We start from the raw sequence: 22,575 nt of genomic DNA, 5'->3' as shown, positions 1-22,575 counted from the left end.
CCAGACCTAGCCCTAAGTGATTATCACTTATTCCCAAAATTAAAGGAACACTAGGATGGCCAACGCTTCAGTACCGATGATGAAGTCAAGGAAGAGGTTACTCAATTCCTCAAAGGATTGGCGGCAGAATTCTACAACATGGGGTAAAAAAGTTGGAGCATCGTCTACAAAAGTGTTTGGACAGAAACGGTGATTATGTGGAAAAATAGCTTAACTTTTGAGGTTTAAATTGATGTATAACACTAAGTAGAAATATAGAGCTGTCTATTTTAAAAAATCATGGGAACCTTATTTTTCTAATACCCCTCGTATCTTGTCTAAGTTTATTTTACTTTACATAAGTTTAAATTTTTTTAATTTTCTTCTCCAGTTTTAATTGCAACTGGAATAGAAAAGGTACAGCTATTTTAGTTATTAGTGTGCATCAACTTTAAACTTTTATCCTCTAAAATTCGCAATCAGATCATACTCCAATTTTAATATAAGATTAACTTTGGAGTTTAGAAATTGTTGAGTTTAATCTCTTCAAGAATCACAATTATTTTAAATTTTTTAATAGAACATTTTCTTGGTTTTGTGTAATTTTAAAATGCTTCTTTTCTCATTGTTGTAATCATGGTGTAATTTTAAGTTACTTATCATCATTATAAACATTATTTATGAATTCAGTATTGTAATATATATATATATATATATATATATATATATATATTTAAATTTGAAAATGTATAACTAGGATAACATTAGTAAATGTTGAAAAGTTATATATAAAAAAAAAAAATAGAACAAGAGGTGTAACCTAATACCACCTCGTTGCTCGCATACGACTTTGAAGACATCAGGTTGATTTTGACTAGGAACTCCACTAGTTTAAAAACAAAAACCAGAATCTGCTTAAGGCTAATAGATCCGAATAACCTTCACAGTCACACTGAAATCCTTTCATAACAATGCCAATTTAAATACAAAACAAATCATATTCACATGAAATAGACCATCGTAGGCAGTGTCAATATCTGTTCCTTCCTTTCCTTGTTACCTGTGTTCTATTACAACTTAACATCAACAATATAGGGTATTATTCATTGCCATGATTATCATATATAAAAATATGCATTAACTTTTAATTAAGTGTATTTAGTTTACATTTTCTTCTTTTCATTGTAGGATGTTAAAATTTCACAAAAGTTGCTGATTTAATCATGTTTAATCACCTGAAGAATTGATCAATTGCAAAACAAATCTGAGGTCAATGCTTTAGCTAATGTTATTAATCTTATTTGACAAATGTTAAATTATTGGAGGCACTTAATGGTAACTGAGTTAAATGGCAATAAAACTATAAAATTAGTATATGCCAGTACTTACTGAAGTTACTTCTGGAATGTAACTTGAAAAATATCAATAGAATCAATATATAATCTGTTCAAATAACCAATCATATTAAATAATAATTATATATATATATATATATATATATATATATATATATATATATATATTATGCTTATAATCTATTACAACTAATAATATCTATTTTGAGCTATTGGTTAAATGAAGGCTGTCTGTAAGGTAACCTTTTTTTGTTTTAATATTTGAAGTGGTGAGGGTTACAAACAATGGCCCCTTTGTAGCTGTCTCAATACTAATACGAATCAAGAATGTCATTTGACTGATTCAGCAATATTACTTATTAAAATGATCACAGTTGTTGAAAACTTTTTATTTTTTTCTGATCGTAAACAATTGAAAGTTTATGACATTTATTGTTATATTTAAGTACAAAAATATTATAAACACGACAATTTTGTCCATTACTATGTTTATACATGTTAGTGATGATACTGTTGAAAAGGTGAAAAGATACAAGCAAGTTACTGGAGCAATATAATATTTTTCAAAAATATTGTGAACAGTTTTGCAAGTTATCGTAACTGGACGTCTTGGTTATTGAAAAATTTTGATTACTACGAGTTCCAAAAGTCTTACTAAACGGCTTTAAAGCAAGGAATTGGGATCAATTATAGAGCTTTATACTAAATCTTTTGTATTTTTTATAATTAGGTTACTTTCCAGATAACCCTCATTTATACAAGGTGTGGCTAGAAACCAGTTTAAAGATGAAAAATTTGAATTTATTACTATCTACAAATTTTATACTATTCCCTCCAAAATATCCTTCTCATCTTAATCCCAACCCCACTCCATGTGAGTTTTCCTTTGTGCAATACAGTGTTACAATTCACTTTTTGTTAAGGACGTTCATAAATCCAACTGTTTACACTAATGCTTCTGCTCAAACTGACTCAATTCATATATTTATCAGAGCTGACTTGACTTAAACAAAAAAGTCACAGGAAGATGAGTTGGGTGACCCAAGACAAGAATATATTGGTAATTAATCATATACCAAACAAAATGGATGTATTGACAGACTCAACACTGTAAACCAACCAAAGCATTGTCCCAGTAAAGATCATGAATGTTGTTAAAAACTGTGCTGTTTTCCAATATCCACTTATGTACAGTTGTTAAAATGCCACTGTGATTTTCACTGATTTTTAGTGATTTTGTTTCACTGTTTATATACACACACTGTTTTGATGATCAAAAGGCAATCTTCCTCCATGATTCTAACACATTGCATGCAACAGAAAATTACACTGATCTTCACAAAGTTCGGAAAATTATTCTATGCTGAAAGAACATTCCTTATGGTCAAATACAGGAAGGAGGGTCAAAGTTGTTTTTGGTTTTATTTTTTGGAGGAACAGTGATGTAACAGGATTCCATCCTAATGGAGCCACCGACATATCATACTATCCCATATATACAGTTAAAACCGGTTATTTGGAGTCCCCCACTGCTGATTTTGTACTGTTGGAAGCCCAAAATTAGAATGAAATATTTCAAGTTTTTCTTTTAAGTCACAAATCTTGGTCAGCATATAGTGATCTAATTTAGTTCTAAACGTTGTATATACACCCCACCCTTGTTTGAGTTTTTAATTTGTTATAAATATTTTTTTAATACACTGACACTTCACTTACACCACTCACAAAAAAGAAGATTTGAATGGGCTCCAATTGGAGTCAGGCCATACTATGGAAACACAGACCAGAATGAACACAATGTTATAATGTGGTTACAACAAAAATGTGACACAAGTTCATCCATCTACTGTATGAACAGATCCGCCAGCCCCAATTAGGGCTACCACACCCAATATTTTAATTACTTTTCTAAACTATTTTCTTTGTAGTTGGTCTATAATAGCATACAACATGATACTAAAGGGTAAGATAGCCCACATCACCAAGACCTTGAGGATCTATTGTGGCAGAACACTGCAATCTAGGCAAATAAGGTTATCTTGAGGGAAACTATTGATACCTCAAGAGTCCCCAGGAAATAATACTACCTCAGCAAGGTTTTAGGAATGTCTCTGTAATAACATAGGTCATCGTCAATTTTTTTCAAGATAACTTTTAAACCATCAAATACTTTAATACCTCCACTGCCACACAAGTAATGTACCAACTTTAGGAGAGGTGGATATGCATCCACCGCTATCAATGTGTTAAACCAGCACTAATAACAGGCTGATTGAACTGGGAATAAAAAACTCAATTAAAACATAAGGAAAACAGAATCATCCCATTCTCACCCTTATTGTATTTGGTCACCCACTGCGACATGGAAATCTGGTTAATTTAGAGCCACACCTTGTATCACCCCTGTACAGATTCTAGTTGCCTCACTGTTAATTATTCTACATCATTAATTTCTTTTTGCTCATTTACATCCAGTCCAGTTACTCGAAAATTATTGTCATCCACTATGTGAAATATGGCATCTCTATAGTTTTTCAAGTTGGTTTCTCGAAAACCAGCAGTTACATCATAGATTTTGTACACAACTGGTGGAAACTGTTCAAATTTGGCAATGTTGGCCAATCCTTCCATGTAAGATCTCATTCCAATCTTCATTTCGTGGTATTTCCTGAGAGGAATTCCTTTTTTTTGCTTGGTAACCATTTCTTGTTCCAACTCCGCAAACATGTCTTCCTGTGTTGGCAGTTCCACTTCTCCGGTCAGTGTTTTCAAATAATACCGGACCTTTAACATTATAGTGGTTATGACATTTTACAACTATCTTAAGAGTATAACTACTTTAGAAACCACAATGTAAACAAACAAAATAAAATGACAATATTTAGTAATCCCTGTTCTATACAAATGTTATATTTGTTCTTTTACAAATTTACATGTTCTTGGATGCAAAAACTTCTTGTTCATAACAGATGAATAATAGGAAAGTCAGAATCTGTGTTAATGTTACCATTAAAATCTTGCTCAATTTAAAAGAACATTATTTAATAGACTGTAAATACGATGTGTGTTTCTTAAGTAAATAGTTTTGAAATTCCACCATTGCAAAGCTGCGGTCTGTGTTCCACACTTATGCATTCTCTACCTTCTTCTGTGAACAGGCCAGACACAATTACGGCAAAATGAATGTTTTTACATCTGTTAATGCATGTTTAGAAGTCAATTGAAAGTCTCGCTGACTGTGACGTACATGCTGTTATTTGTATTTTTGGCTCTAAAGGCATGAAAGCAGTTGAAATTCACCATCAGAATTGTGAAGTGTATGGACAAAAGATATGTTAAGAAATGGCATTCAAATGGGTAAGAGCTTTAAAAGGTGGTCAAAAGAATGTTCGTGATAAGAAACAGAGTGGACGACCTTGTATAATCAATTACCAATGATTTCAATATCACAGGAGTTTTTCCATATAACTCTTATTGAATGTTTAAACTATCGAGAAACATGTTTTGCTGTATGGCAATGTTTGTCTATATGCGGCAAAATGAACTCAAGATCTTATCACAGCATTTTGCTAGGAACAATTTGATAAATCTCCCAAACAGCCCCATTTTAGTGGCCAGTGACTACTATTTTTTTGTTATCTATAGAAACATCTTGAAGGTCAGAATCACAATGACTACAACAGTGTCAAAATTACTGTGTTGCAGTCGCTGTTAAATCAAATGGCAATCTTCTTTGACGACAGTATACAAAAGGTTGTTTTTTAGATATAAGTGCTTTAATATTAATGGCAATTATGTAGATCAAAGTGTATGTTATATATACAAATAAAATTGTTACAAACAGTTTACATAATTTTTTTATATATCAAAACGGTATTTACTTAAAAAAAATGTGTCAAATGTTTTCCTAAGCACTCACATATGCACCCACAGTTCTAAAAGTTGGTCTGCCCTTTTAATCATTGACTTTGTTCCCAATACGTTGAATCAATTTTATTCAATCTTATTAAATGTTACAGTATTACATATGTGCCTACAATTCTTGAGAGGCCATAGTTTTTCAGACAGACTATAAGCTATATGAGAAATTATAGAATGTAACAAACACAACAGTGTAACATTTAGTTACTTTTTACTATTTTGATGGATAAATGTGTCTGACATAAATAACATGTGTACACCACCATTGTACTTGCAGCCAATATTCAAATACCATAGAAATGATTTGACTTTGTTTGAATAAATTTCGAACAATATTGTTATCTAATACATTAAAAAAGCCGGCAATATTTAATTGTAAATAACTATAATTAGAATGTTTTTGTGTTAGATTGTTGATGTATTTCAAACCAATAATTTGATATCCTGATTTGATTGTGATGGTGGCCGCTTACTATACTGCATATGAAACTTAAACATAGAAACTTATCTCAACTGAAATAATAAAATTTATATTACCTGGTAATCAAACAAAGGAAGCACCAATGCTCTGAAGGGGATTCCAATGAAACCCATTGTAGGATAATTTATATTTACAATGTGCTTGTACAAAGGCTGAATAACCTTTCCCTCTGCAATTTTAATTCCACATTCCGGTGCCAGAAACGGTAATGCATACTTGTATCCTTAAACAAACCATTATACAATTGTAGATATAAATAATAAATACTACAGTATTATTTCAGAGGTTGAAGATAAAATAATATGTTTAGATTATCTGTTGGTTGAGAAGTTTCCTGATCAAACGGTACTTATTGTTACGGATTGGTTACCAGGCTGTTCCTTAAAATTTAAGGAAGCACTGTGTCATTTCTTTGACCATTATAATCTACCTCGATATTGCATCTTTGTTGTTCTCTGTTGTACAAATCTGAATTTTGATCGTCAAGAAAGTAACCAGGAAAAAATTTGGGGGGGGGGGTCCAAAAAATTGATATTTTTGGGAGTGTCTGGACTCCTTTGCTAGCCACGTCCTTGTTTATCGTTAATAGCTCTGCAATTGCAAAACAAAATTAGAGCAGATGATGTAAGATTTCAGTTTGCAAGAGTAAAAGGAACAGAATGTGACTACAATACTGGAAAACATAATTAGAGCAGATAGTGATGTTTTCAATCCGCAAGAGTAGAGGGAAGAGAGTGTGACTAAAATACTGGAAAACATAATTAGAGCAGATAGTGATGTTTTCAGTCTGCAAGAGTAGAGGGAAGAGAGTGTGACTACAATACTGGAAAACATAATTAGAGCAGATAGTGATGTTTTCAGTCTGCAAGAGTAGAGGGAAGAGAGTGTGACTACAATACTGGAAATCATAATTAGAGCAGATAGTGATGTTTTCAATCCGCAAGAGTAGAGGGAAGAGAGTGTGACTACAATACTGGAAAACATAATTAGAGCAGATAGTGATGTTTTCAATCCGCAAGAGTAGAGGGAAGAGAGTGTGACTACAATACTGGAAAACATAATTAGAGCAGATAGTGATGTTTTCAGTCTGCAAGAGTAGAGGGAAGAGAGTGTGACTACAATACTGGAAAACATAATTAGAGCAGATAGTGATGTTTTCAGTTTGCAAGAGTAGAGGGAAGAGAGTGTGACTACAATACTGGAAAACATAATTAGAGCAGATAGTGATGTTTTCAGTCTGCAAGAGTAGAGGGGAGTGTGACTACAATACTGGAAATCATAATTAGAGCAGATAATGATGTTCTCAATTTGCAAGAGTAGAGGGAAGAGAGTGTGACTACAATACTGGAAAACATAATTAGAGCAGATAGTGATGTTTTCAGTCTGCAAGTGTAGAGGGAAGAGAGTGTGACTAGAATACTGTAAAACATAATTAATTAGAGTAGATAGTGATGTTTTCAGTCTGCAAGAGGAGAGGAAAGAGAGTGTGACTACAGTACTGGAAAACATAATTAGAGCAGATAGTGATGTTTTCAATCTGCAAGAGTAGAGGGAAGAGAAGTGAGTACAATACTTACAGCCTCATAGAACAAATGCAATGCCACTTTTGGATGCTTTATCTATCAATAATCAAAAGTTTTACTAAAACTTATCACTTTATTTAATTCCTTAAACAAACCTGTACACATTAGGATGACATCAATATATCCAGACTTTGTTCCATCCTCAAAGATCACATGATCCTCTTTAACGGCTTTAACTACTGGTACTTGCTCCACATTTTTTGGAAATTCATTCCGTTTCACTTGAGGGATCCTGTGACTGAAGTAAACCTGAAACATGCTGCTTATAGGTGAGAAAATATTTTAGTAATTAATCGTAAATTGTTAACAACATTTTGAAGTACTACTGTTGGGAATAGAATCAAAATGTATTGACATTCAAGTATCTTAATATAACAGTTTGATATGCACTGGTTCAATTAATCATTGAACATATTTTGATGTTTCAAAAACCACAATGTACTAGGATTGTATAAAGAGGAATTTTGATTTGACATCACATTCAAGTATGTTAAGTACGTTTGATAATTCTCTTAGTACTGCATCACAACGTAAATGCTTCATATGATCTGACATACCTTTTTTCTAGATTTCTGTGGTAACGGATTTTCACTAACATGTAATGCTTCTTGTATTTATCTGGAAAAGTGAATTCAAAATTACTGTAACTATCTATGCCACTTATAAGTGTAAAACAAAAAAGACAAAGAACACATTATATGACTATTCTACTTTTATAACACAAGGCAGTTACAAACCTTTGAGGCGCAGTTGGCCAAGTCATAGGTGATATCTATGCCGGACGGTCCCGCCCCACATATTAACACAGTTTTGTTCGAGAATTTTTCTGGAGTTCTGTACGAATGACTGTGCATAACTTCACCTTTAAAGTCGGCTACACCTGGGAAATTTCCCATGTAAGGTTCATTGTGGTGACTGTAAATATAAATAAATAGTTACAATTAATTTACCAATGCTAAATTTTAGAAGAACTATTGATCTTAAATCTGTTCAAAAACTAATTTTATCAATGAAAGAAGATGCTTATTTAAAATGTTGTATAGTAAAAATGTTATTTATATAATTTAATTGGGTGATATCATTGGAACAAATTCCCCAACATTAACTCTAAATTACACAACCAATTACATCATGTCATTTGTTTGTTAAAAAATTCAAGAAATATCATACTGTACAATGTGTGGTCTTATCTTGGTTAATTTTTGCAATTAATTGTATGTGGCTGAAAATTTGTATAATGGCTCAAAGTGCCACATTCAATTTTGGCACAGTCAATACAGTTAGGCTATTAATGTCTGTTTATGAAAAATTTGCAGGAAGACATCACTTCCAGTTTCAAAAATGGAATTAAAAATTGTATAAAAACAGACAATACATCAGCTAATAAATGCCAATAAATACAAAAAGTTCAATAAAAGGCAAACAGATTAAAATATTTTTTGTAGAATTAGTTGTAAATCAATGAGGAATGTAGTTTTAGTGTCCTTGTTAAATTAAATAAACTGTAATAATACTATGTTTATATACATAGCTCAAACTCATTTTCTCAGTTATTTATATCCGACCTTAAAAATTAGGTAACCATCCATTTATTATAAGGTTGTTTTTATGTTTCTTAGATTTTATTTATATCCTTCTGTAATGTTTTTATATATCAATTAATAGACTTTAGTATCACTAACAACGTTGAGTTAGGTTGACATAACCTGATCAGCTGTTAAGATATATTGCGAGATCCAACAAGTGGGATATTTGGACTGCAGAACAGATGAATAAATTGTTGTTTGAAATTATATATTACACACATACAAACGGATCAACAGATGGAAAATTAATCAAGATATAAACATACATTATATAACTATTCATTAAAACAAGTGTCAGAATTCTAAATCAGCCACACCTAAAAAAATACAATTTTTTTAAGAGATTTCCAAAAGAAACTTTAAATACATATCAGTAATAAAGTTCATACTGGCTTTCTGTTGTGATGACTCCTTGTATTGTAATTGTAGTAATTTAAGTGTTAATTACATGTGTTCAGTCTAGTTGAAACTTTTATCAATAATTAAATATTAGATATAGTTTTGATTGTTATTGATTCTCATGAGACTACTGTTATTAGATTAACAAAACGTAATTTGCTGTCTTATTTGGTAAGTAATATTATCTATTGCATTATAATGCTTAGTGATAATAATAAGATGTTAAATCTTAAATCTTGAAGACATGATAAAAACTAACGATTATGGAAAATAAGACAATGATTCAACATCTTATCTGCCTGTGTTGTTGCAAGCAAGCCCAGCATCTTAATATGCTATTAAATAAAGATTTATGTGAAGAGATAAGACTTTAACTTCCTTAGTTTTGTGTTGTAATAGCTCAGTTAGTATACTGGTAACATTTTATTACTTATCAAGTACTACAGGGTCTCCATGAATTACTCTCACACACTCCACCATGTCATTTATTAGGTCAAAATAAGTCAGAAATGTTACATAATGCCTAGTCCTATGTTGCTTACTCTACTGTCTGTCTGTGTTTGTGTTTTTAGGAAAGAATTATATCTTTAAATTGAATAAAGGTTATAAAAATTCGTTCCTTGCAAAATGCTAAGTCAAATGAAAACTAGTTTTTTTTTAAGTTTTAGAAAAATATCATACCTAGTTTTAAAATGGTGGCCGTACTTAATCTTCAAACTACAATAACTAAAAATCGGGTGAATTTATGAAAAAATGTGTGGAAATGTAGGTCCTTTTTAGATGAAGATTTTGATACCATGTTATTACAATAAATAATCGAGTAGGAAGGGTTTTACAGAATACCATCCCCATTTAACCCTTTAGATACCAACGTCTAAGGCTGTCGCCTGACCCGACACCCCCAGCGCCCGAACCAACTGTACTAGCCAAAACTGCCAACCTTGTTTTGATGTTTTTGCAACAAATTAAGCTTTGCTCTGTATTATCCTTAGTTTTTATGTAAACTGAATGTTTTTTTTTTATTTTATAGCAGATTATATGCGCTATTGAATGGTGTTAATATGAATAGCACTTTGTATAGAACAATTTTGTTTATGACATGATAATGCCTAACCAAAACATTTGTTTGCACAACAAGTATACTTCTGGCCAACATAGAGGTAGAAAAATATTATTTTATTCAATACAGATATTATATCTAAAACTTTAATTTGAAAAATAGTTTCACAACAAATATTTTTAGTTAGTGTTGAAAAAAATGTAATGTTACTAGAATTACTTTTACAGTAGGAAATAAGTTTTGGAAATACTTACATAGTATTAAAATGAAAGCATTTTCTCACTAACATAAGTCTATATTATAGTTTCCTCCATAACGTAAGAAAAATCTTGTGTTAAAAAAATATAAAAAATGATTTACAAATGTGTGTTGTTTTGTTTACGTCAGTTATAATGTGTGTTTAGGAAGACAATGGGTGGACACATTTATTGGAATTTTATTAAAATATCTTGTTTTTCTGTTATTTTGTCTACTTCTCAAAGCACATGTTCAAAATTTTTTAGCAAAAATAGACAAACACTATAGAGTAACACTATTGGATAGCAACCGAAAAACAAACAGCTGTGTCAAGGTCATTAGTACTACCAACTTTACAGTTGACTACAGATAGTCTTATTTACTTCAAAAAACAGTAAAAAAAAAATTTTTCAAGTTCACAGATAACTTTTACAGATTTCTTCCCGAACGGTTGATCAATTGGACATTGGCGTGTTTTGACTAAACTTCAACGGTCCGTTCAATCGGACGTTGGGGTACAAATGGTTTAAATAGATGAATCAAGTTAATAATGTGATTTAACTGCTAATTAATGAGCTGACTCTTGCACTTCATAGATGACATTACAAGCTCATTGTTGTCATTTTGTACACAAAATTTGTTTGGAGTGCAGTACCTGTTATCCTCTTCCTGGCAATTGTTATTCTTCAACAGCATTATTCCTACAACTCTGTCTACTTACAATTTTCCAAATTTAAAAAGGTGCATTTATATAATATTACTGCAGTTTCATAAATTAAAAACCAAAGTCATATTTGCACAATTATTCATGTTATCTCAAAGAAATGATTGGGCCCTCTTGTTCCTACTGGCCTTAAATGTTAGACCTTCAATGATTCAGAAGAGATTTCAGGCATTGTAATATCTTTCAATAACAGCCCCTTAGCTCAGAAATGCTTGGGATGGTGTACTGCAGAGAAATGCTTGCATTGCTCCGATCGTCACCATGGTACCTCAAAATATATTGTTCTCAAATAAAATATTAATGTTAATATTAATGGCTACTTACCCATTGCATATAATGACAGCATCAAATTCTTCTGTACTTTCCTTGTTTTCAGGAAGATTTATTGAAGTTATCTGCCACTTATCATCTTTAGGAAGTACGTGAGTGACATGATGGAGGAACTAAAGCAAATATTGGAAAAAGTTTTTAGCATTCCTTAATAAATCATCACAAATAAAACAATGGAATAGTATTTTACTGCAAAACTAATTTTTACTTCATGAGCCACATTTAAGTATTTTATAAATTAGTTAAACCCTTTAGCTGGCAACTGTATACGAGGGTCAGTCAAATATAAACAGGACTTTTATTACTATACCCAACGTCCAGGTTGTAGCAGGTAGCCATGTTGCAGTAGTGGTAGGGGGCAGCCTGGGGGAGGGGGAAAGCTGCAACAATGCACTCTCAGTGCTGTTTTGTTTGTAATTGTAGCTATGTCTGAACAAGAGGTTGTACCTGCAGTTGCGCAACGAATTATTAAGTTCTTGACAAACGAAGGTGTTAAACCAAGTGACATTTTTGTTAGACTGACAACTCAGTTTGGGGATAAGACTTTATCACGTTCTCAAGTGTACGATTGGGTTAAAAAGTTCAAAGGCGGACGTGAAACAGTTGAAAATGAAAGTCACAATAGGCGTCCAAGGACCAGTTTAACTAATGAGAACATTTGTGCTGTTCGTGAACTTCTTGAAAATGATCGACGCTTAACGATAGATGAAATTGCCAGTGAAGTGGAAATTAGTCATGGTAGTGTGCATTCCATCGTCACAGAGCATCTGGGTTTTCGGAAAATTTGTGCAAGATGGGTCCCTCGGCTTCTGACTCTCGATCAAAAACAAACCCGGAGAGACATTTGCCAAAGGCTTTTGAATCGGCTTGAGAGAGAGGGGAATGGTTTTTTAAATCGCATAATAACCTGTGATGAAACGTGGGTCCATCACTACACTCCTGAATCCAAAATGGCGTCAATGGAGTGGCGAAGGAAAGACGAAACTCGCCCTGTGAAAGCCAAAACACGGTTGTCTGCTGGGAAAAGTTCTTGCCACCATCTTTTTTGACTGCAAAGGCGTTTTGCTTATTGACTTTTTACACGAACGTCGTACTGTGAACGCTGCTTATTATTGACTTTTTACACGAACGTCGTACTGTGAACGCTGCTTATTACTGTCAACTCTGCAAAAGCAGCCTTTCGGAACAAAAGGCGTAATCAGAGATGTCATTTTGCTTCATGACAATGCTAGGCCTCACACAGCTGCCTTGACCCAAGAGAAATTACGCCAAATTCATTGGGAAACATTGGAACATCCTCCCTACAGCCCAGATTTGTCTCCATGTGACTTTCACCTCTTTGGTCCTCTCAAAGAAGCACTTGGTGGAAACCGTTTTGAAAGTGATGAGGAAGTACAGGAATTTGTGTGCAATTGGTTCAAGACACAACCTCAAATCTTTTATGAAGAAGGGATCCATAAGCTATCTTCACGCTGGGAAAAGTGTGTGAGAGTTGAGGGAGACTATGTAGAAAAGCAGTAACATGTAATCATTGTATTGTTTAGCTTTAATAAACGTATAAGTTAAAAGTCTTGTTTATATTTGACTGACCCTCGTACAACAGTTAGGCCACTCACGTATACTGGCACTACCGAATATGTTTTGGTTTAAAACCAAATATCAATCGATGGCAGAATAATATCAATTGAGGTATGTTATTACTCAATAAATCAAACTTTACTCCTCTTTGTATGGTTAGGTGAAAGTCTGGTAGGTACAAGCAACTGTTTAACTGTGACCAGCTGACCGGGCCGACTGGTTTATAAGTTACATCTGCTGTTGTTGTGTTTTGTTGTAGGTCTAATTGATTTATTTTTAATTTATGTTTTGTCTTAGTTATTAGTAATAAGGCTGATGAAGTCAAAATTAATTTTAGGAACGAATCAAGTGATTTGAGAGGACTATTAGCTGAATTGGTACCAGCAGGCTTATCCAAGGTTAAATTTTTTGTGAATAAAAAACTATAGCAACAATAATAAGCAAGTATTATTATTCCTTTAGTTTTCCTGGAAACAATTTTATATATATATAAAGTCATATATAGGTTAAATTTCACTGTTGTAAAGCAATTGTACAAGAATGCTGAAAATACAATGTTAGTGGATTTTGCGCTAACATTCAAAAGTTGTTAAAAAAGTAAACTTTTTTAAAATAAAAGCACTAAAACTATATATATTTTTAGTAAGTATAAAACTGTGTTTCTTTCATATGATTTGGAATTTATATAAACCTTCCACACATATATGATAAGATGTGCAAAATTATAAAAAAATGAAAAAACTCTTATCAAGAATATTCAAATAATGACATTCTTTTAACCCTAGAACTGGCAATGGTGTCACTCTGTACTGGCGGCTCTATTTTAACAGCCTCGCAGACGTTTCTTGTAATGTATCACATTTCATAACTGTTAGTCCAAATATAAACTATTATATGTCAATGTATTCACAACTATATGGAGAGCATTATAATAACAATATCTTATTGTTTCCGTGGAAACATATTTTTGTTTTTTTTACAAAATGTAAGAAAAATGTTTTTTGGACATTATTTTTGTAAATATTCTGTTGTGTAACTGCTTAGCAACAAGCTTTACATAAAAACTGTAAATGTATAACTTATTCCAAATTTTGCCCTGATTCCAAAAATATATAATTATTGTAACTTTTACCTCAAAACGTATGTGTTACAGGGCTTTGTATAAAAAAGCACGCGTATTTATTTATTTTCAAAAATGCGTAGTTTTCTAAATAAATATTATTGTTTGTGGGTAAACATAATCTCATGACTGCATTTATACTTATACAAGTATGACAGATAAAACAAAAATAAAATAAAATAATAAATTTTAATCTTACCTTATTTACATATGTACAAAATATACAAAGTTTCATTTTTCACTCAGCGTCACTAGATCTCTAAAGTTTGCACCCATACTGAACAACTAAAACTATAACCTAAGTAAGCTAAAAAAACAATAATAACAACACTAAAACACTATAAAATACAATTTCCACAAATACTATTGGATTCGTAACCTCAAAAACACAAAACGCGGCATTTGTTTACAGTTTCACAACAATGTGGTTGACCCTCTACGTTCACGTCAGCTGTCCATTAGAGAACGATGTTTTACGGTAAACAAAGAAGACAATAATCGAAGTAAGAACAGTAAATCGGTACTATAGTTAATGCTCTTCCAGAATATATCAAATAAAAATCATTTATATGACCTTAATTGCCTAAAATTTCAATAACTGTACATGTCTACTTTGGCGACGAAAATTCGTTTCATACCAGCTGGAGGGTTAAAGTAAGAAAATGTTAATGAAGATAATTTATTATTATTATTATTATTATTTGGAATATTCTGATATCAATGATATCTAATAAGCCATATATAGGTTGAGTTTCCAGTGTTGTAAAGCAATTGTACAAGAATGCTGAAAATACAATGTTAGTGGATTTTGCGCTTAAGTTTAAATATTGCTAAAAGACAAATTTTGTAGTAAAAGCACTAAAACTATATATATTTTTAATAAGTATAAAATTATATTTCTTTTTTATGATTTGGAATTTATATAAACCTTTCACATATATATGATGATAGTGCTAAGTTATAAATTTTTGTAAATATTCTTATCAAAAATTCTTTTGTAAAAGTTCTTATCAAGAATATTTAAACATCGAAATCTTTTTTGAAAATAAGAAAATATTAATGAATATAATTTATTATTATTTGGAATATTCTGAAAATAATTATATATAATAAGTTGTATATATGAAGAATTTTGAGAGGTATATAACAGTTTAAATGTAATTCTTTCAAACTGCTAAAAATAGGGTTCCAGTACACCACCAGTTTGAGGGCTAAAATTATAAAAGGTCTTGAAAATTGCTTTAAAACTTAGTCCAGATCTGAAATACTCTGTTCCAGTGTAATCCAAACTTGCTCCAGTTCTATTTCCAGGACAAATACAATGAGTTGAAATCTAATCTATAAACTAAAGATTATTTTACTATAATAGTCTATAACTGTAGTACTTTAACTTTACACAATTGTTTTACTATATACATAACAGGCCTATAATTATTTCAAGGAAAAGATTTAATATCTTCTAAATTATACTGTCATTGAACAAGGTTCTATACAAAACAGTGAATATTTGCCACTTGAAATTAAAACTGAGGTGAATACAAATAATTTAAATCCAAATTACGATCACTTTCAATAGAAAATCCTCTTTATTTATTTGATGAATATTTTTTAACCTATCAAAGTCTTTGTTTTAAAACTGATAGTTAAATAGTCTTTATTTTAATTAGTATTAATATGATTCTTACTAAGTCATGACAATATTAATTAGTATATAGGGTTGTTTGCAAATACTGCTTTATAGATATTTTGGGAAAATTTATTAATTGTATGCTAAACTTTGATAATTTGGAAAAAATAATTCTGTTTCATTAAATACCTTGATATTTTTCTTCAAATTATAATTGTTGGCAAAGTCTTCAAGATACTGCCGAACTTCAGCAGCTGTTACAAACGACTTGGAATTCACGAAAGGAAACCCAGGGAATTCCATATTTTCTTTTCCCAAATTGGTTCTGAAAATGAAATACAACAATTTTATTTTTAATTCCTTGACATGTTTAATATTTCAAGTACACTGATTTGAAATTTGATTATAAAAAATAATTCTTGTCATTATACACCAACAATTATTTTTTAATATTTCTTTACATGTGTTTTATCATCATACCCCCATCATCATACCCTATTATTTATTAACAGTAAAATAATTTAACAAAAAAATTGAAAACTCTAAAATATTGCTACTTCCAGACTCAACACTACCTCTCTTTTGTAGGGCAATTTGCAACCCAATGCTTCCTCATCTACAAATTGAAATATTGTAAAATAACACAAAATTAGTTTGAGAACCTAATCTGCATACTTGATTTATATTCATGAATGGATATAAACTATTTATGTTAGATTATATTTTGTAAGTATATTTTGGTACTTTGTTATTATCCGTAGACCACTACTTTTGAAAAGGTTTTCTTACCGGGGACCTAAAAAAAAACTACATTATTAGAAAGAACAGATTTTATTTGACTTGTTGTAAAAATTACTTGTCATAATGACGATCGGTTCTTGTTTTCTGCTTCCCGAAAGGAAGCGATGTCGGCAAGGACGCCACTCTGTCCATATCTACTATATGTTATTAGGCTGTATAAGTTGATAAATACATAAACATGTATTATAAATATAAAAAGTTAACGGAATGCTCACACGATCTGAGCTTGAATTTAGGTACTATATTGAGGAATGTTTTTTTGTTTTAGCCAGAAGTGCGGGTTGGTGCTGAAGCCCACACTGATGGCGAGGGACATTTCCAATCGGTACTTTCCCAACCTCAGATCATATCATATAGAAGTTATGGAATGCCCTTCCAGAGGACCTGAAGAAGACCAGCATGCTGCAGTTTGGACAACTCCTGAAGTGCTGGCTACAAGAACATTCCTTTCTACCAACTTGATGAATTTTATCAATGGACTGACAATGCCTAACCACTGAATTTTAACACGTATTTTTATGACCCTTGTTCTTATCTAGCTATGATAATGTACAAAAGAATGTCAATAAACAATAAAATAAACAATATCCCAGAGCATCCAACTTTTCTGACATCAGATTCAAAATTTTGTTAGTTACACTTTATTTAATTTTTCAAACAAAAGTTGATAAAAATTTGGGTATTTTTGTATTATCCAGAGGCCACTATTCTGGACGACTTTTCCTTACCGGAGACAAAAATAAATTATAGTATTAAAAAAAGAACATACTTTATTTAACCTATTGTGAAATTTACAAGTTATTACAATCATTACAACGAACAGTTATCGTACTCTACCTCCCAAAAGAAAGTCATGTCAGCGAAAATTGAGTTGAATGCATCACCACCTGTCGTTCCTACTCATGTATTCTGCCAATAAATAACTTTCCTCTTCAGTACAAGGTAAATTCCAGAGAGGAAGATAATTATTCATGATGAAATTATAAATTAATCAAGCACACGACAATCAATAAAATAAAAACAAAAACTAAAAGAAAACAAATAATTATTTGGAAGTGACAGGTGATTTGTGCGTCTAGGCCTACTAAAAGCGTCGCTTGTCTAGGCCTATTGGGAGGTGACTTGACGACAAGAAGTATGACTCATCAGGTATTTTTCGATTCATTATGAATCAAGGAAAGTACTTGTAACATATTATGAACTTTATTTTGGTCCCCGATAAAGAAAACTCGTCAGGCACTCTAGAGGCTAAGGCGCGTTAATCCCAGTTCATAACAGCCCTGTTCCATATTGCCACTGCCAGCCTCTCTTGACACTGCTTGTCTGCCTCGGAAGGCAGTGACTAGACGTCAGTCATTTAGTGTCGTCCTTCTATCACAAATCTGTGCTGAGCACATTAACTGTAAAGTTGACCTTCTTCTTCTTCTATGGGGCGGCCTACTGCCATGCACTTAAGCCTCAAGGGCCTTTTACACACACCATGAGGCCTACCAGTCTATGATTTCAGCAGTTCCACAAATGCCGAAAACAACCTATCAAGCCCTCCTGGGAAAATTCACCACCCTTGTCCAAACTACCAAAGATGGCATACCGCTCCCTTGTTATTGTAGGATAATCAAAGAGCCATTACTAGATTCAATTGAACTGATACGAAAAGTGCAACTGATTACACAAGCTGACAGCTGATGGCTATGGTTAGTCATGGGACTTGAGTCTAATCTAATAACCTGAAGTCGGCCAAATATGAGGCCTAACCTCCTCTCCACACCCGCCTAAACGCTGTGCCTGAACAAACGAAAAAAAGACACATTGTTGTGATTTAAATGATTGATGTTTTGCGTTGTGCAGGAAAATCTTACTTTTTTCAAAAGGACTTGCCGAATGAGCAAGCGTCTAGAACTATAGGATGCCGGATAAATGGAATTTTACTGTACCCGACTTTTCTAGTAATACTCATGTTATTTGGAAAAGGCACACACACACACACACACACACATAAAACATGACAATGGTAGAGTAATCAAACCTTGTCACCTAAAAATTCACAAATATACTTGTTATAGAACTAGGGTAGTACAAGGATTATAGATACTAAGTACTATACAAAAACTGACTTTACACTTACCGGAGGTTTTTTATACATAGAAGAACAGATAGGTAACCCGTACTCATCTTTTCCTGTATTCTCTGTATAAACCCATGTACCACCAACTGAGTTTGTCTGCTCAAAGACAACACATGTAAAACCACTGTTGTCTGCAGATAGGTATCTTGCTGCGCAGAGCCCAGCTGCCCCTGCCCCTATCACTGCTACGTGCATATTCCTAAACATAAACACAATACACTATATAAGTTTTGCAATTGTAAATAAAAAGAAAGGCACAAGCAACTAACTCCCTGGTGTGTAATTTGATTAAGAAGATATATTTGACAGTTGAAATAACAACCTTTTACCAGAGTTACTTAAAATAATTTACGACGATTGCATTATAGTAAGTGGCCACCACCATAATAGAATCTGAAACTGAGATCGGGATCGATTAGAAATACCTTAAAACTATTGAATATAAAAAACATTCTAGTTATAGTTGCTACTACAAATTACTTATTGCGGGCTCTTTTTAATGTAATATTAATATTGCCTAGTCAAATTAATTCAAACAAAGCAAAATTATGTGTTTGGTATTTGAGTAATGGCTGCAGGTACAATGGTAACACATGTTATTTGTGTCAAAAACTGTCAGACATGTTTATCTTTCAAAATAGTAAAAAGTAACTAAATGTTACACTGTTTCTATTTGTTACATTTTATAAAATACACATAGCTGAGAAAGCTTTTTATTCACCATCACTATTACTCTTTCACATATAAAATGAGCTGAACTATACTTGGGGGTGGGGGGGGGGGTGGGGGGGGGGGGGGGTGGGGGGGGGGGGGGGTGGGGGGGGGGGGGGGTGGGGGGGGGGGGGGGTGGGGGGGGGGGGGGGTGAAATCAATTTATTCTGCTATTTTCTTGTTCTCATTACGGTTATCCGTAAAATCAGTGTAAAAATATTCGCTAACTCTCAGCCAAATCTCATTTAGTGACATACACCATAATCAAAATCAGTCTTGCTTATATATAAATAAATATTCACGCAAAGTTACAAGTCTGTACGTGATTTCGCTTAAACCTCAGACAATTAATGCCCATTTCAAAACGATACTATATGGTAAAATAGCTGGTCTCGTTTAAAGACCAACTTAATTATTTTAATTATACAGTTATTTTTATGTTTTACATAGATAAAAACAAATGTTTATAGTATTTTCATTTTAATTTTGTTTCAATTAGAGAATTTGTTGATTGGCATAATCCTACAAATGTTTGTATGTTTAAGGTTATATTGTAAATTAATTCTCCACAAGTATATTCATTCGAATATTCTGAATGAGTTCGAAAATCGGGAAAAAAACTACTAAACAGTTATTTCCGAGTACGAATTTTTGCAATATATCTCATTTGGGTTTGTTTTATAGCTCTAATGATTTATCGAGTACAGTATTTGAGTCTAAATGACGAAGTAATCGCCAATCATCACTTCAGAGCAAGCTCTAAGCAGACTTTATTAGAAACGGTCGCCTAGTCGTTATTCCCAATTGATCCCAATTGGTGTAAATTGCAATTCTCACTTTAACAGAGAAATTATTTCATTTTAATTTATAACCTTAATTTTCGTTTGTTACCTTTGTGGAAATACATTTTCATTTTCACAGCGAGTCATCGCTTGAGACCATTTTAAGCACCTATGTAAACAATAACATTAATTTACGAAAACTTAACTTGTTAGAACATATTTTTGGTTAATATACATTTTTTTAATTTGAAAATATTTGTGTTGTTTATCAATATTTTGCCATTATGTTCCATGCTATAACTTTTTAAGTATCACATGCTTGTGCTTCGGGGTTGTTTTGGAAGGTTGTGTTCAAAAGCATGCTTCTGCGATTTCATTAGTCAGTGATGGGGTCGGTGGGGCTGGGGTATTTTGATTAGAGCGAATGATGTAAAGACATCCTATACGGTATAAAATACCAAAGTGCATTTAGAGTAAAAGACACAGACCTCCTAAACGTAATAATCAACTCAGAAAAAATTAGAACGGGGATATACTGTCTAATATCTAGTAGTGAGGGTGCACAAGAACGAGCATACATCAACCTGTTCAATATTGTAAAGTGGTAATATAAAAATTATTTATATTATATACTCTTACAGACAGTTAAAACTGCACACTTCTCTTGTGGTTCAAAAACACTATTTTTTAACCTACCCAAATTTGAGAAATCCGTGAGCGAATCATCTCTCTCCTCCCCCATTTGGATGAAGCACTGATCGAGAAAACACTTTTTACCCCAACCAATGAAGGAATTCTCCTCTAATGAATGTCCGATATTGAAAAACACTGAAAGTTAATTGTTCAATTTATTCTAAACTGCACGAATTGCGTCATTATCTTGTCAAACTTCACAGGTTAATCTTGCACAGAAGTGATTTCTCTGTTGACTGTCAAACAAAACAACAAAATAATCATAAAGTTCAAATCTATTTTAAACTGTTACAGATTTATGGAAAACTTACATTTTAGGAATGCTGAGCTTGGGTGGACTGCAAGAGAACACATTGCATTGATTGTGCCGCAGGATAGAGATACGTGTAAACATTGATCTATACATATTTTAAACTATTATAAATACAAAATTACAATAAATAAGTGGCTGACAATACATCAATTATATCTTCCTGCGGATTTACTTGTTATGTATTTAAAATTTGGCGGATTCCTCCCTGTCTTTGGCTATACTTTAGAAAAACAAATCAATTGTTGGGAGATAATTTCGAGTTTATTATCTAAAATATTATACAGTCACGTTATTGATCACGTAGTTTTTGCAATAATTAGGAGCAAAAATACCAATTTTTTGTACAATAAATAAATCCGTAGCCCCATAAAGTGTAGTTAAATCTAGACAGGTTTCCCTACAAAGCTACAAGAATTTAGACTTTACGTATCCAAATGAATTTTCCAGCCAAAAGGTACATTATTTGAAAACTTAATTTGGCACTTTGGCATTATCCAGAAGCCACTATTTTTAACAGTTTTTTTTTACCGGGGACCTAACAAAATTACAACAATAGAAAGAAACAGACTTTATTTGACTTACCTTATAAAATGAAATGACATGATGATCGGTTCTTGTGTCCTGCCTCCCAAAAGGAAGCAATGGCGAGAAGTAGGTCATGATGTCCCTATCTAATACGTATTATTACACGATATCAGGAGGAAACAAGATTTTCCGGAAATTTGCCATCATGCAGTGATATAAAAATCAGTAACACTACGGTTTTAGATTTGCAATCTGATCTCTTCTTCAGGTAAATAACTATCCCAATAATACATAATTAATTACAAACTATGGAAAAATAAACCAATCATACCAGAACGTTGTGACACGCGTAAGTCAGGAATCACAACCACCACGACTGTGGTAAAAATGCAGACGTATTGTGACCTGTTTTCTGTAGTTCAGTTTTAATAATTAGTGTTGTTTTGTATTAAGTAGCTAGCGATGTTTAAGAATTCGTGAAGTTGATACAACGTGGTGGTTGTGATTCTTGTCTTATGCGTGTCATAACGCTCTGGTATGATTTTTTTTATTTTAACCTAGTTTTGTAATTATGTGTTAAGTTAGTTATTTGCCTGAAGAAGAGGTCAGGTTGCAGATCTCGAAACGTAGTGTTACTGGTTTTTT

The 22,575-nt window shown here is 32.4% G+C and overlaps 1 protein-coding gene across 1 annotated transcript; it reads right to left on the bottom strand.

The window, feature by feature from the left end:
• Positions 1-3,389: 3,389 nt before the first annotated feature.
• On the bottom strand, positions 3,390-19,208 carry LOC124357968 (senecionine N-oxygenase-like). The gene is made up of 7 exons (XM_046810142.1): positions 18,907-19,208; positions 16,170-16,305; positions 11,650-11,768; positions 8,057-8,234; positions 7,415-7,568; positions 5,793-5,959; positions 3,390-4,118 (listed from the first exon to the last, which is right to left on the bottom strand). The coding sequence occupies exons 1-7, from the start codon at positions 18,951-18,953 to the stop codon at positions 3,768-3,770; spliced, it is 1,152 nt and encodes a 383-aa protein (XP_046666098.1). The 5' UTR covers positions 18,954-19,208; the 3' UTR covers positions 3,390-3,767.
• Positions 19,209-22,575: the final 3,367 nt, after the last annotated feature.

Source organism: Homalodisca vitripennis, chromosome 1, assembly GCF_021130785.1.
Source record: "Homalodisca vitripennis isolate AUS2020 chromosome 1, UT_GWSS_2.1, whole genome shotgun sequence".
Classification (NCBI taxonomy): domain Eukaryota; kingdom Metazoa; phylum Arthropoda; class Insecta; order Hemiptera; family Cicadellidae; genus Homalodisca; species Homalodisca vitripennis.
The sequence above is the reverse complement of the archived record's forward strand: the minus strand, read 5'-3'. Positions and strand labels throughout refer to the sequence as shown.